A 14,417-nucleotide genomic window follows, 5' to 3' on the forward strand; every position below is an offset into this window, starting at 1 on the left:
TTGCAAATTAACATAAATTTGGATGATGAGAAGCAAAGACAAACACCTAGAACAGTTTTACCCCACTCCATTTTCTTTCTCCAGATGCAACCTCTTTCTTTATAATGTAATCTAATTCTTCCTCCTTCCTCCTCCTGCCCCAACCCTACTCCAGCAGCACAGGGAGGTTGGGGAATTTAGTGTTTTGTTGCTAAAGTTAGGGTTCTTTGAGCAACTAAACCAGAGACATTGAATATTCACAGATCCCTCTCAAGTTAATGAAAACTATGCACACTCCTCTGTTCTTAAAATCTGGTTGTTTTTCTTATACTTTGAAATATAAACATAGATGTAAGTACCTATGTTTTAGCAATTAAATTTTAGAATTCCAGCTTCATTTCGAATATATAAATTTTCTAACAGAGAAATCGCATGCATTTCCAATGTAAGAAATTCAACTGTCTTCTAAAAATTAACATCTTTTTAGGAAGGTTCCCTAGAAGAATTCCCTTTCTTTGATATATTAATTTTTTCAGATACATGTGAAACACTGTAAAAAGGAATTTCAGTATGCCAATCCTAAAATACTGGAATATAAATATGGGCAATCAATACATGTAAACCATGACAATAACATTATTATAAAGACAGTGCCATTAGAACAAGTTAATATCATTTATGATTTATCAGCTTCCAAGTAACACATTTACATTGCAGAGCTGAAGTGGCAAGAAAACGATCTTTTTAAAAAATGTAGATATACTGAAATACTAAATCTTTAAACCTCCTTTCTTAAGAGGTGTAATCTCATCTCATCTCATATGTTCTCTATGGTTTTCCTCAAGAGGAACATGTGTGAATTCAATATACTTTTTTCAATATATCATTCAAGATACCTTTTAATGATATCAAATGAGAAGTATTTACATACCCTTTTTAGTTTTCAGTGTTTTCCTCCACAGAGTAGAAAAGATTCCATCTGTCCAGTCATTAGTTGCAGCATCTAGTTTTCCAAACATTTGAGGAGCAGTGATAGCTTTGGGGTTCATGCGCATTTCCTTATGAGGATGGCCACATTCTGTGAGTGCTCTCATCAATATAGTTATGACCATCGTTTTTCCAGACCCACTAGGTCCAAGCGTCATCAACCCATGACGTACCAGATTGGTTTCATACAACTATTAACAACATCAAAATAAAATATTTCAATTTAAAAATCAAAATAAAAACAAATACATGCTTTAGAAAGATATTTTCTTGCACTTAGTAGTGATTAAGAGGTATTAGACATACAAGTTATATGCTTAGCATTTAATTTAGCATGCATTTGCTGAATTTTAATGTTTTGTGGAAGAGTGCATATCTCCAGTTCCTAATTTTTTTAGCACTAAGCAAGTACACTATAAAAGTTTCACAGAACTAAATCTTACCTAAACTTTTTTAAGCAGCTGAAAACAGTTTTATAAGATTTGAAAAAGGGTCTTCTGCATTATTTAAAAGGAAAAATTAATAGTAGTAAAACATCAATACTACAGAAGTATGAGTAATTACTACAGTCTGAAATACCTATGCATATGAAGCAAGCAGAGGGACTGCACTTCCTCCAGGACTGTGTATGGGTTTAGTTTCAGGAGAGTTCTCTGCTGGATTTTATGTTTGCCAATTAATGTTAGCCTTAGGTTTGCTGTGAAAGTGTCAGCCTGCCTATGCAAGTATGAATGAACTGAACGGCACAAAACAGTGGTAATCCTCCGGGGTGCCGAAATCTTGTAAGATGAAACATAAACAGTTTCTTCCTCTGCAGGCTGAATAAAAGCTTTTATCATTCCAGGATGAAGATTTACAGGCACGACAGTGTAAGTCCCTTGAACTGGTCTTCCTCAGCAAGGTGCACACACAACCTTCACTTTTTCCCCACATGCAATGTGCAGGCTCTTGGGTAAGACAGTGGTCTAGCCACAAACACATTGTTCTGACTCCTGATTGCGAAGAATGCTTTAGAAAAAAAAGTTTTACCTGAACAAGCTTAAGGTTCCATGGTGGGTGGTTAACCAATCCTGCCTCTTCAACCTGATGAGCTACTGCAGCCTGGAGCTCATCATAGGTACTGCTGTCCAACTGCAACCCCGGGAAGAGATCATTGATAAGACTCAGAAACAAAGGCTCATCTTCATCTATCTGAAACAAAAAATGTCATTAAATGTTTAAAGGGTGGTTATTCAAAGAACATTTCCAAATCAAAACTAGTCTCTGTTTTAAAAGAAAAAGCAGTAATAACATACTTTCTAGATACAGATGCTTACAGACAGCTAACAGGAGAGCTTGCTACAAATAGCAGCACTTTGAAAATGTCATCCACAAGCCATGCAAAAGGGAAATTCAGAATTGAAGGAAATTTCCCACTGAGTAGACGCTGGAGTCAATTTATAAAATTGATTTGTAAACCACTTGCAGCATATATTGGAAAGAACATCCTATCTGGAAAGAAATCTTTAGAAGTCTGATTTAGTGGATACTCATTATTCAATTTACTTATGGTACAGTGGTCAGTTGGTGCACAAGCCAGGACACTGAAAGTCACATGCAGAGGTAAGCCTTAATATAAATCTATTTGAACCTTTGCATAATGAACGCTCTTTACAAGTCTAATAAATTCCCTATGCTGTTTAATGATAACATGAAGGTTATCATGCTTCATTTTTTAAAGTAAAGAACATTTGAGATTTTTTCTGATCTCATACAAAACCCATGAAACATCTATTAGGCATTCCTCTACACGGTGCTTAACTATTAAATTAGATTCTTACCAGCTTAGAAAGATTCATATCTCTTAACCCTCTCATGACAATACTCAATTCGCCTTCATTTGGCCTGGCTCTCTTTTGAGCTCCAAGAGTCCTCAGTACTGAAAGGATATTCCTCAGACCAAAGTCATAATGGACCTAGAGAGTGGAAGAAGGCTTATGCATCAGTAACAAATTCTCTAGCTTTATTTCATTAATATATCAAACTTTACTTGCATATTTACTTGTAAAGTGCAGTTGTCCTGCCTGAAAAAGGTAGCTAAAATAGGAATTGTTGCTGCTGTTTAGGAATTATTCTGTTCAAATAAATGAAGGATAATGAAGTTGTTTTCAGGAAGATGTGTGTATGCTATAAGGTTTTTCTTTCCTAATTTAAATTTAATTGATGAAACCATTTATCATGCCATATAAAAAAATTTATAGCTCTGAATAACAGGATTCTAAAAAACTAATAGTTCCATACTGAGTCATGTCTTTTCAGCTAAGGCATCTTAAAGCACAGACTTCAGGTCAAGGCAATGTTATAGGGACATGAATGACTTCAATCAAACTAGACTGTGCTTTCCAGTTTCCAATTTCCAACTACTTAGCCTAGCCCTAGATAATTGTTACAGAAAAATTACATGACTGGGATATTTTCTGTCTGATTGACATGTTTAGGCAGAGAACTTCATGCACTTGCAATTAACTAAAAAGAAACATTTTCAACAAAAAAGGTCCATATACAACTACATATTAATGAATTAATGTAGTAATTTATTCAGAAATTTTAAAGAGGTATTTTTTAAAATTACATTTAAAGAATTTCAATATTTTGTAAAAGGCATGAAAGTGATGTTTCATTAAAAAACTGATTAACCCAAAAAGTAGGAGGTTTCATGATGTAAATACAAAGAAAAAAGAATACATAACATTACCTGCTTAGTGAGCTGCTCCTCACAAAGTTTATAAAGAACAAAGAATTTCTTAGCCAAGACCACATTATCAATGAATCCATAACTTGCAAGTTTAACCCTTATAATTATCTGAAATACAAATATTTGTAGAAATTCCATTAGGTTCTCCTGAAGACAGGTCAGCAAATTGAAACACATTTTTTCCTTTCAGTTCAGTCAGGAATTATACCTGTCTATCTGGAACCATCATTGCAACACTTCTAAACTGTACTTTGAGATTTTCTGGTAGTTCTTGACGTCCAGCATATCCAGGATTCTAAATAAGAAAACATAATGCATCATTATGATTTGCAAAATAGCCTCCTTTTCATTGTTCAATAAAAATAAATGCATGTATAAATACTTAGAGCAGTTCAGAGTTAGAAGTCTTGCCTATCAATTACTGTAATTTTAATCTCCCATAAAGTATTCTTGGATTGCTATCTGCCTTGCCATTAGGAAACATACACCTTAAAATTTCCCGCCCATGAGATTACAGGAAATAGTGCTATGAAGCCTCAAGAATCCTATGGCAACAAGACAGCATACTCTGAAAGTTAATATTGCGGGAGATTGAAGAATTTTTACATATCCATGTAGGTACCCATTAGTCAAGACCTGTGTCCCTGAAAAACATCTTTAACATTTTTCTTATATCTCCTTCTTTAAGTGAGTGTTCTTTTGCTCCCCGCTCCCTACAGTATCTTTCTCATTAATACTGTTAAAATATTAATACTATTAAACAACTAATATCTTAGTATTATTAAAACATTCAGGAATTATTGATGCATTATTATTAGCATTATTAAAGATACAGTAGTAAAGCGTATTAGTGTTTCAGTCCTCTCAGTGAGCATAGAAAATTCTGCAAGCTTGGTCAAACTTCTAGTCTGCACAGTGAGTAGCAATACAGCAATGAAGGGACATAATTAGGAACACTTCCCATAATATTAAAATCAAAATGAAGGCTATTAATGAATAATCATATTATTTATGTATTGTGCACTTTAATCTAATTCTATACTAACATTATTTTATTAATAAAACCAGTTCTTTTCACTGTATCACTTGACATCTATGTAGTATAATTTGCCACTTCTTTGAAATTATTACTACACTCACCATAGTTAGGAAAATTCCAAACTCTGGATTTAAATCCACACAGTCCCCATCAGAAAAAATGAACTGCTTTTTTTTTTCTTTTCTGGCAGTTAAAATAATATAGATTTGTTGTGCTGCTACTGACAAGACAGGTAACTCAATTCGATTGAATTCATCAAAACATCCCCAAGATCCAGACTGTGCAAGACCTAAAACAGGGAAAGAAAAAAATATCATCTCTTGTCCTTCATGCATATTTGAATATCTGAATGACTTTTCCTGCAAGTAATTAAATCACATTAGTTTTATTTACTGCCCTGTGGTCAAGGCCCATCTTCCTCCAATCCACCTGACTGTTTCCATATCTGTCTGAATTAATATTAGTTGATTTATACACAATGCTTAAAAGTGAGCCAAGGTCTGAAAAAAAATTTTGATAATTTTGGGGATTTGGTAAATATTTTTTATAGATCATTCTGTGAATGTAGCCTTTTATTGTAGAGGACCATTCAATTATTTGCAAAAAGCTGTACTGTTAGTCTAAAAACTTAAAAATAATTGACTTAGAGCTACAAAACATTAGTCTTAAATGTCACCGAAAAAGTCACTGTTTTGATTTTAAGTCCCCACTAAACAAGTTTCTCATAATAATACAACACATTAACAACATTCAAAGTGTGAATATGTCTGTGAAAGAAAGAGAGAAACCCAGAGAAAGAAAAATAAATTAAAAGAGAAATCTAGAAGTACTATATTAATAAGAAGAGTACTTTTTGTACAGGATTATTTTCCCAGTTGCCTAATTTCTGTTTGGAAAAGTAACATGTATGTAGTGGCACCCAAGAGAATTGTTTTTCCTTTCACAATGTTTTATAAGAAAGTTTCTAACAGCATTTTTTCCCAAATGATATTAAAGTAACAGCAAGCCATGTTTTTCTTTCATGCATGCTAAAAGCTTGTTATTTAATTATGAATCATTTATGCCAGTCATTCAGGGTTTATTTGTGTTGCACAGTTAAGACTAAATCACCTTAAAGACATTCTGTCATGGATTTTGTCACTCAAAGATTTGCTAAAATTTTAATGACTTTCAAATGGGCAATATGTTTATAAACCCACAGCTTTAGCCACTTTTATGCCTCTTGCTTCCCAATACATACAATACCATCACTCTGAAAAATGAGCTGACAGAAATCCCGTGAAGTTCAAGTCCCTTAGACCAGAATAACCCCGTGCAGCAGTACAAGCTCTGTGCTGACTGCAATGCAAAGCAGTTTGAAACTGCAGAAAACGAGCTGCTGGTCCATTTAACAGCTAATTAGGCATGAATCAGATCTATGCCCTTGTAGCAAGGGAAGCCAGCTGCATACTGGGCAAGAGCCTAGCCTGCAGGGTGAGGCATATCAGTGTTCACCTCTGCTCAGCACTCGGGAGGGAGCAGCAGGAGAGCCATGCTCACTTTGGGCTTTCCCAGTAGGGGAGAGACATGGATAAATTGGCATGAGGGCACCCAGGGTGCTGTGATCGTGTCAGGGGCTGGAGGGAGGACAGGACACAGCGGGAGAGGTTGAGAGAACAGCATTTGTTGAGCCTGAAGAGAAAGCCTATAGGCTTTCTAGAAGAGAAGTTGGAGTCAGGCTTGTTTCAGAGGGGCAGAGGAAGAAGAGAAGACAATGGACACGTGTTTCAATGTGGAAGATTCCAAGCTAGAGGAAGTACAAAAAGTGTGATGAGAAAGATCAAAACACTTAAGCAGAGGCGTTGCAGAACATCCATGCCTGGAGACAGCCAAAACCCAGCACAGTCAGGAACTGAGTGAGCACCCTGCTCTACCTGCACCTGCTAATGACATGTGGAAGTCTCTTCTATCCTACAGGAAGAAATCTTACCTTTGAAAATCCTGCCCAAACCTCTGAAGTCCATTTGATCAGAGCAGTTAAAGACTACTACGTATTTCCCCAGAGCCTTTCCCATGTCTTTAGTTGTTTCTGTTTTACCAGTTCCAGCTGGTCCTGCTGGAGCTCCTCCCATGTTCATTCCCAAAGCTTGTGCTAAAGTTATATAGCACCTACAAATACAAATTTATGTTAATCTATTATATTATATTCAAGATATAAATGCATACATATAAAATAAAGATCAAGTTATGCAATAGATTTTACCGCCCCTATGTTGAACTGCTACTTCTTTATAAAGCAATCCTATGGATTTCCATGCAAGAAGTTCAGAAAGGTAAAAGGCACAAAATACAACATTTAAACAGTACTTATAAAATAAAAGAACCCAACAAATCAAACAAATAAGAAAAGAAACAAACCCTGGTGTTAACAAGCTAAAAAAGCAACGTGCATCCCATAAAGATATTTCTCATTAACTTTTCTGGCAGCTATAAAGAGCACATTCTGCTGTTGCATTCTGTTATGCCACCATATTTTGCAGCATACTAACCCATATACATTTAATTATGCTACCTTTGACTAAATCCCTAAGTGTGAAAGAATAAGGATATATGTGTGGCCCCTTCCCAAGCTATGTGTAACATATAGTTACAATTCTATTTGTAGAAGAAATAGAAAAGAACCCTAAGCTTTAGTCCTTTTTTTTCAAAGTTTAAAAAAGTCTAGATTACATTTTTACTTATATGTGAATGAGTAATGCTAAAGGAATTAAACAATGGGGTATCTTCACTATCAAGTCAACATAGTTTGAACACATTCTAAATGAAGTATTTCTGGTTTTAATCCATATTGAACAGAGTTTTATAACTAACTGGTTCCTCATTTTAGTTTGAATCACTGTAATTTATTATGCCCAACTTGCACTTCAGGAACTTTCTTGCTTTCTATACAATAAGGACCTCTGAAGTGTCAGGAAGGGTTTCTCTCTGCCATCCTACTTCAACCAATTTTGGGGTAGACTTTAACAATTTTACATAAAAAATGCTCAGTTGCTGAGGGCAATACAGTTCACTGCAGAAACCTACTGAGCTTTCTATATTGTTGTGATAGCAGCTCTACCTCTTCTGAAGAATAAAGGTATTTAAAAAGTCATAGAAGCACATATACCACACAGATATCAAAGTAAATTATTGTAGGTTGGAAGTTATTTTTATTTCTTGAGGGGATCTTTTTGCAAGTGAAATATCTCTTGGTCTTCTATTTTCTCATTTGGTTTAAAGTGATATCTCAAGAAAGGATCAAAAGGAAAAATAATTTGGACAAAGAAGGAAGCAAAGACATTCCCAAAAGGAAAAAGGAAATACAGTTCTTCGTTAAGCCACATTTGAAACAAAATGACCATTTACTTGCTTGGTTACAGAAGAAGTAAGGTGAGTGCACACAGCTTTTTCTTAGATTTTCAAAGAAGCCAGAGAATCTTTACAGAATCGCTTATTAAAAAATTTGAAATATTTGACTTAACCTTCTCTTCAGTATACTGCTAAACTATATGCTACTATATAACCTTAAAACAATGAATTTCTGTTATTAAATGTTCTTTTTAAACTGTGATAAAGGCAATGATAAAGGAATTAGTAAGTGTACAGAGTAGTGAGACTCTATTTTACCTTTTCTAAAAGCGTATATTAAGCATATGTATGAGAATGCTTTCAGCCCACACAGGACTTAACTCAGATTGTATCTCTTTAGTGATAAATATTAAATAAACACCATAGATATTAAAAGTATTCCTTATCTATAATTGCTTTTCTAACCTGTCTGTAAGAGGTGTTATAACCAGACGATCAGTGCAACCCAGAAATTCATTTTGGTAAACAAAATCAACATCTGTGATTCCTACAATGACTTGATCATAATCCTCTTTATAGTAGAATCTTGACTGCTTTAACCACTCAAAATCAGTTGGTGATCTGATGTTCATTTTTACCTTAAAAGAAAGTAGAAGTATGTGTTATAACCGAGCACTTATACTTACTGACTTTACCAACTGTGATAAAATGCTTATTTTTATGTTAGTAACGAGTGATTACTCAGATTAAAGTTCCTGTGTAAGTAAACTTATATATAATAAACATGATATAACATGTTCAGATGTATGCTAAACTGATATTTTAAAACCTCCTGACCACTTAACCAAATCGTCCCAACATCTGTGTTATCAAATAAATCCGAAACTGCTTTAGTAGGGCAGTCACTTTCCAAGTGAGAAATGCAAACAGCACACTGTTAAATCCTCCAAATACATTGCAACAAAGGGTGTGATGAGGGAAGGATGTGACTGAGGCAGAGAAGCAAATGCTGCATAATCTTAACAGCCTCTGGAAATATGTGAGGGACAGTGCTGAAGGATGCCATTCCCCAAAGAATGAAGGAACAGTAACAATTTAGCACAGTCTCAAAAGTTCAAGTGTAGATTGCAACTATTTTAGGGGGTCTTTTGTTTGTTTGAGTTCTATGTAGCCTCCTTAGGAAGGTGCAGCCATGTGCCAACTGAGATTCTGTAAAGTCATGAGGAAATTATGTAGCAGTTACAACACCCTCAGCAGTCTCAACTTCTTAAGTTATGCAATTAAGAGTAGTACAACTTCTTTTCAAAGAAAGGAAATACTTTGTTTTGTCTACCAAAAAAAACTCTATAGGAAGACATGGAAAATTTAAATGTTCTAGGAAAAGTGTAAACATTTGGCAAAAATATTTGGCTGACAGAACTAATTTTATTCTATTTTAAGCAAAATTATTTTTACTGTGATGAGATTATGGACATCTCTTACATATGCATACACATGTAACTGTAGCTACCACATATAAGAAAGAGTATTATGATAGAAAATGCATTTAGTTGTCAGAAATCAAAATCTATACCAAGTCATCAAAAATATCACGCTGATGCACGTGGATGGTAATAAGTGTTTCAAATTTCACTCTCTCAAACTTGGAAAGATCCAGTGTGGTCTGGCCAATCAATGTATTCAGAATATCCAGAAATCTAGCATTGGTTACGTCCATGATTTTTTTGTCATCCTTAGCATTGCGTAGAGCTTCTTCTCCATCACGTGTCCACAATATTTGAACTCCCAGTAATCCAACCTAAAAATGTAATACATGAAAAATATACAAACTAATCACTTGTTGAAGTCTAGCTGCGTGACAGAAGGCTTAGTTATAATAGGAACGATGAATTATGGTGTAGACAGTTTCAAAACATCACTACATCCAACATGACTCTATCCCACCAGGACACCTTGGCTGAATTAATGGGCTCTGCTGCACAACCTGCTGAGAAAGATTTAAAAATTTTACAGAAATTTGTCACATAGTGAGATACTCTCAAACTAAGGACTAGTGTCAGTTTCCCTTCTAATCCTTTAGAGGACTCCAGGAATATGTACCCAAACTGGCTCTGGGGGGAGAAGACCTTCTGACAATTTTCCATTGCCAATTTGTAACTAATTAAAGAACATTAAATTGCTGTGAATTTTCACTGAACATGGGATGGCTTGCCTTCTAACATTCTGTCATGCCCAGAGGAAAGCCTAGAGCACATTAAACTAAAAGTTATTTTACTTCTAAATAAATCTAAAGAGTTATAGGATGTTGTACATAAATTACTGTTTCAGATTGGTTTTGATTTACAACACCCACAACAAAAAATGACAGACAATCTCTGCATTCTTTTATTACACACATTTTTATATTCACAAAACACCAAGCCCTAAAAGTTTTGCTAAACATCTCTTTCTACTTTTCTGGCTCCCTACAACTGTAGTTATTTCATGGTTACAAGTTTGTGTATTGGAAGATAGCCTCATGATTCTAAATGGTGAGCTATCATAGGTAGAGACTAAAAAAGATTAATTTTAGAACCACCAATTAGTCAAAAGAAAACAAAAAATAAATAACATTATATTAGGATGTGACTATTTCATGCTATCTAAAACAGCAGTTTCTGAGCAAGGAAAAAGTTTGAAGAAAACATTTAATTTGCCAGTATTTTGCCCAACTCCTCTCTTCTGTAGCACAGCTTTTCTTTGTAAAAATTCCTTGGCCAAACCCTTCCAACACAAACAATTTTTTGAACGTAAGAACTTAGCAAGGTGTGAGAAAAGATCTTTGCAGACAGTAGTAAAGCCACATGAAAATGTCTGACATGAAACAAGACAGTCCTTATTTGTTTAAGGTAGGAAAAACTTTCAAATAAACACTGATGAGACAATACCCAATTACATAATAAATAGAGTTTTAGGAGATAATTCTATTAAATATTTAAATGCATTGATTTTTTTGAAAATAGCAACATGATAGCTAGTTTTAATATCTGCAGGATTTTTATTAAAAATTACACCCAGTACTGTACCAGTCAGCAAATTAGAGATTCAGAATTCATACAGAATGGGAAACAGTTCAATAATTTTAGCTGAAATTTATTAATTATCAGTAAGATGGAGGATTTTCTAGGATCTTTCAACATAGCCTTGTACTATGACTGCATTATCATAGTGACAAATATATGAACTATGAGATAAATCTTATAAATTATGAGACAAATAATCATAATCATAGCTCTTACAATCTTAAATTATGAGAGAAATCAATCTGCACGTGCAATTTTATTTGCAGCTGAAAGGGATAAAAAATCCATTATATAGAAAATATAAGCACTACTTTATATTCACCAAGAGAACTGAAAAAACTAAATTTAAAGCAGATGGCAAGAAAAATATGATGCTATATACTGAGTATCAAAATCAAAGTGATTTAGGATTACCTTCTCCTGTCCAGATCCTTCCCCTTGTTTCCTCTATGAAAACTTGCTCATACAGACAATCCCACGTGCTCTTTGCCTTCCACATGGCCCCAGACACACCCCAGACTGCAGACACATGTACACACCTCGTATTCTTACCTGTGCTGGGAACTGATTAAGAAAATTCAACAACTGATATCCTGGGTCACTAATTTGGTAAAATGCTGCCCTAATTATGCCATGCAACGACCTCTGCTGCATTTGCAATAAAGCCTTCAACCAAATTTCTACTGGTCCTTTTGCAAGCACTGGAGTGTCCAGCTGAAAAATAATGAAAGCAAATGTATAAAATGGAACATATTTACCAACATCCTGTTCAAAAATGTGAGTTGCTAGATAGTTACTAAATTCCTCTTCATGACAGCTACAGATTTTACTTCGTATCCAAGCAATTTATTTCATGAAGACATATTCTAGTCTTGTCAACAAAAATCTTGAAATATTTATTTGTAATTAACCATAATTCACCTTAATACATGTTATATGTTCATTAATAAATTATTTATCTATTAATGTTTCTAGAAAAAAAAATCAGATAATTACTGAAATTTTTTCTCCTTCTCTTGATATGACTGCCAGTATGCGATCATAATCCTTTGGGTGAAACTCTACTTCATTTATGTTGTCAGATATGGAAGTCAGATGTGGCTGTAAGGATAATTCAGGAGTTATTCAATGTAAATATTTAGCACTAGCAAACAGAAAACTCCCCCTGAAATAAGGTTATCCTGCGAAATTCATCTGAACTTACAGAAGAATTTCTGGCCCTCCCTAGGTAGCAATTACAGAAATGGTTGTGTAGAATTTTATCTCTGTCTACTGTATTTTTACAGTTTGCAGAGATGATCTAGCAGAGATACACTGGCTTATCTCAATGGACCTTCAGTAACAATCCAGACTAGCTGGAAGAATTCTGCAATATGCAAAGCAGGAAAGCCTCACAGGGCCCTTTTATTAGTTCAGTTGGGAAGGAAACCCCCAGCAAATCACTTGATCAAACCATGTTCTAGTGGTCTGAATTCTGAAGATTGTTTTGAATTACAGGTATCCATTTCACATTTTTTAAAATAGTTGAGAGCAAGATACCAAATTTTTTTTCAAGCAAACTTTATAAAAAGAAAATGTTTGCATCCCATTTTATTAAATGCCTCCCTTTATATTAATTCTTTTTATAAGTAGAAAAAAATCATTAAGGTCATACCTGGATTGTATGAGAATCACTTGCTTGTCCAAGAATTTCAACAAGTGCAGGATCAGAAATGAAAAAGAATCTTGGAAACAGCAGTCTTTTCTTCTCTAAATATCTTTAAAATTGAACAAGATTTTTATTAAACCATTTCAGGTTGTAATTTTTTCTATATAGGGGCGTATGTAAGACTGAAATACATTTAATTCTTCATACAAATTATTTACAATGTAGTAAAGCAGTAAAAATCAAACAATTCATACCCTGTAAGTGATTTCTGACATACTTCCAACTGTTCATGTAAATAAGGGAGAAGTTGCTCCATAGTATCATCTCCAACACAGCAGGCAACTACATTTGAATTTTCATGAGCTCGTTGCATTATTTTTACCCACGATTTGTCAATATTCTGAAAACGCTTTGCTTCCTATATATAGAAAAACCAAAGCATAATCTGTTGAAAATTATTGCAAAGAAAGCTTTCAGTAAACAATATTAGGCAAGCATTGTAAAGTTTACCTGGGGTAACTCTTTTGCAATATCTCCTGCTACAAAAACAGCTTCAAGATAAATCCAGAGGTTCTGCACAATCAGCCATTCTTCAATTATGTGTGAAGAGCTGCTTAGTTTAGAAACCCAGCTCTGAATTTGCTTTTTAAATGCTGTATTGTATCTAAAAGTGGAGAGGAGCATAAACTATTTAATTGTAAATAAAGCTATTTTAAAATAAATACAGTGGTGAAAAAACCACAAACCCAGAACAAACCAACTCTTGTTTCACTTAGAACAAGAACAACATTTTGGAAAGATTTTAGCAGCTTGATTATATTCAAGTATATTGAGATTAAAGTTGTCATAACTGAATATGCATTGAAATCCTACACATAAGGAGGTTTTTTATTAGGCCTTTTAATAGTTTGTTTTATTTAAAAAATGATTTAATTCAAATTTACTGCTAATTAAGCTCAATAATAGTATTGTTGCTCTCACAGAGTATTTCTGAAAATGCCATACATGAACAATGGCAAGTACCTATTGGACATTAGAGAATCCAGAATCATTAAACTGTCCTCCATCAATATCATAATTTCTGCTGATTCAATCCCCTTCAGCAGCAACTCTCCTCTTGCTTTGAACTGTGCAAAGCTCAGATTCTGGGCAGCCCAGGTTTCAGCTACTTGTAACAGTTTGGCTTCTATATCCTTTTCCTTCATAGCAGATATGCATATATCCTGCAAAGAAAGGACCCCTTTTTAGACCCTCCAGTCTTGTGAAAATAATTTCCTAATACTGTACCTCCAGTCACAGAATATTTAAAAAAGCAGATATCACACTAATAATGTTACTCACTCAAATTACTTGTATGGACACATGAAAAAAATCACTTTTGGAAATGGATGGATATGTATTTTCTGTGTCTTCACATGTTGTTATTTCTTTTTTAAAAAGATTTTTTTATCATGATTTTTGCAAGGCTGAGGAGGGGCAGTGATTAGACTCATCACCAGATGAACTCTTACCACTTTTCAGTTTATAGAATAACAGAATCTAAAGAAAGTTTAAGTTGGAAAGGTCAAGTCCAACATTCTATTCAAATCACAGCTTAATTAAAAATTAAGCAAGTCAGCTTCGAATGCTTCCATATAAATC

The 14,417-nt window shown here is 34.3% G+C and overlaps 1 protein-coding gene across 1 annotated transcript in view; it reads right to left on the reverse strand.

Annotated features, from left to right (window-relative positions):
• DNAH8 (dynein axonemal heavy chain 8) overlaps window positions 1-14,417 on the reverse strand; it is a 113,001-nt gene that overhangs the window by 54,472 nt on the left and 44,112 nt on the right. Inside the window, exons 34-48 of the mRNA XM_058800824.1 lie at window positions 13,800-13,999; window positions 13,287-13,440; window positions 13,031-13,194; window positions 12,783-12,885; window positions 12,125-12,229; window positions 11,681-11,842; window positions 9,640-9,864; window positions 8,532-8,704; window positions 6,709-6,887; window positions 4,841-5,028; window positions 3,909-3,995; window positions 3,701-3,808; window positions 2,787-2,921; window positions 1,996-2,157; window positions 911-1,157 (exon numbers count right to left, since the gene is read on the reverse strand). Of these exons, the coding sequence (XP_058656807.1) occupies window positions 911-1,157; window positions 1,996-2,157; window positions 2,787-2,921; window positions 3,701-3,808; window positions 3,909-3,995; window positions 4,841-5,028; window positions 6,709-6,887; window positions 8,532-8,704; window positions 9,640-9,864; window positions 11,681-11,842; window positions 12,125-12,229; window positions 12,783-12,885; window positions 13,031-13,194; window positions 13,287-13,440; window positions 13,800-13,999 (2,392 nt within the window). The remainder of the gene's footprint in view (window positions 1-910; window positions 1,158-1,995; window positions 2,158-2,786; window positions 2,922-3,700; window positions 3,809-3,908; window positions 3,996-4,840; window positions 5,029-6,708; window positions 6,888-8,531; window positions 8,705-9,639; window positions 9,865-11,680; window positions 11,843-12,124; window positions 12,230-12,782; window positions 12,886-13,030; window positions 13,195-13,286; window positions 13,441-13,799; window positions 14,000-14,417) is intronic.

The sequence above is a fragment of the Ammospiza caudacuta genome, chromosome 3, assembly GCF_027887145.1.
Source record: "Ammospiza caudacuta isolate bAmmCau1 chromosome 3, bAmmCau1.pri, whole genome shotgun sequence".
Lineage (NCBI taxonomy): Eukaryota > Metazoa > Chordata > Aves > Passeriformes > Passerellidae > Ammospiza > Ammospiza caudacuta.